General features: G+C 59.3%; 1 protein-coding gene across 1 annotated transcript in view; it reads right to left on the bottom strand.

Annotated features, from left to right (window-relative positions):
* Nucleotides 1–452: 452 nt before the first annotated feature.
* The window catches only part of LOC113942476 (syntaxin-1B), a gene marked incomplete at its 3' end in the record, with an annotated part of 1,050 nt that continues 713 nt past the window's right edge, over nucleotides 453–789 (bottom strand). Inside the window, exon 3 of the mRNA XM_027633602.1 lies at nucleotides 453–590. Coding sequence (XP_027489403.1) covers nucleotides 453–590 — 138 coding nt within the window. The remainder of the gene's footprint in view (nucleotides 591–789) is intronic.

The raw sequence follows: 789 nt of genomic DNA, 5'->3' as shown, positions 1-789 counted from the left end.
TTGAGGAATTTCGGGGGGTTTCGGGAAGTTTCGGGGGGTTTCGGGGGGAGTTTTGGGGGGTTTTTTGGGGGCGGAGCTTCGGTGGGTTCTCCGTGGCCTCGGTGGGTTCGAGGGGATCTCGGGGGGGGAGGAGGGGGGTCCCAGGTGACCCTTGGTGGGTTCTAAGTGACCTCAAATGGGTTTTAATTGACCCTCAATGGGTTTTAATTGACCTTTGATGAGTTTTAATTGACCCTCAAATGGGTTTTAATTGACCTTTGATGGGTTTCAATCGACCTTTGCTGGGTTTTAATCGACCTCAAATGGGTTTTAATTGACCTCTGATGGAGCTTTAATTGATGTCCCCGCCCCCCCCGATGTCCCCGCCCCCTCAGTGATGTCCCCACCCCCTTGGTGAAGTCCCCTCCCCCCCGGGTGATGTCCCCGCCCCCCCGGGGTGTCCCCGCCCCCACCTGGCTCTCGACCAGCATGGCCATGTCGACGAACATGTCGTGGAGCTCCCTGATGCTCGTCTCCAGCTTGATGATCTCGTTGTGCCGCGTCTCGATCTCGTTCAGCGCCTGTTTCGTCATCTGCGAGTCCATCTTGATCTGGGGGGGGAATTTTGGGGGTCTCAGGGGGGTCCCCGGGGGTCCTCCGGGTGCCCCCAAGGTCGGGGGCGACCTCGTGGTTTCCAGGGTTTGGGACGTCTTTTGGGGGGGGGTTTAGGGGGCTCATTGGGGGTTTGGTGGCCCCGTTGGGTTCTTGGTGGCCCCGTTGGGTTCTTGGTGGCCCCATTGGGGTCTTGGT

The sequence above is a fragment of the Corapipo altera genome, unplaced genomic scaffold, assembly GCF_003945725.1.
Source record: "Corapipo altera isolate COAL_440 unplaced genomic scaffold, ASM394572v1 59709, whole genome shotgun sequence".
In the NCBI taxonomy this organism is placed as follows: domain Eukaryota; kingdom Metazoa; phylum Chordata; class Aves; order Passeriformes; family Pipridae; genus Corapipo; species Corapipo altera.
This window is presented reverse-complemented; position numbering and strand designations above follow the sequence as displayed.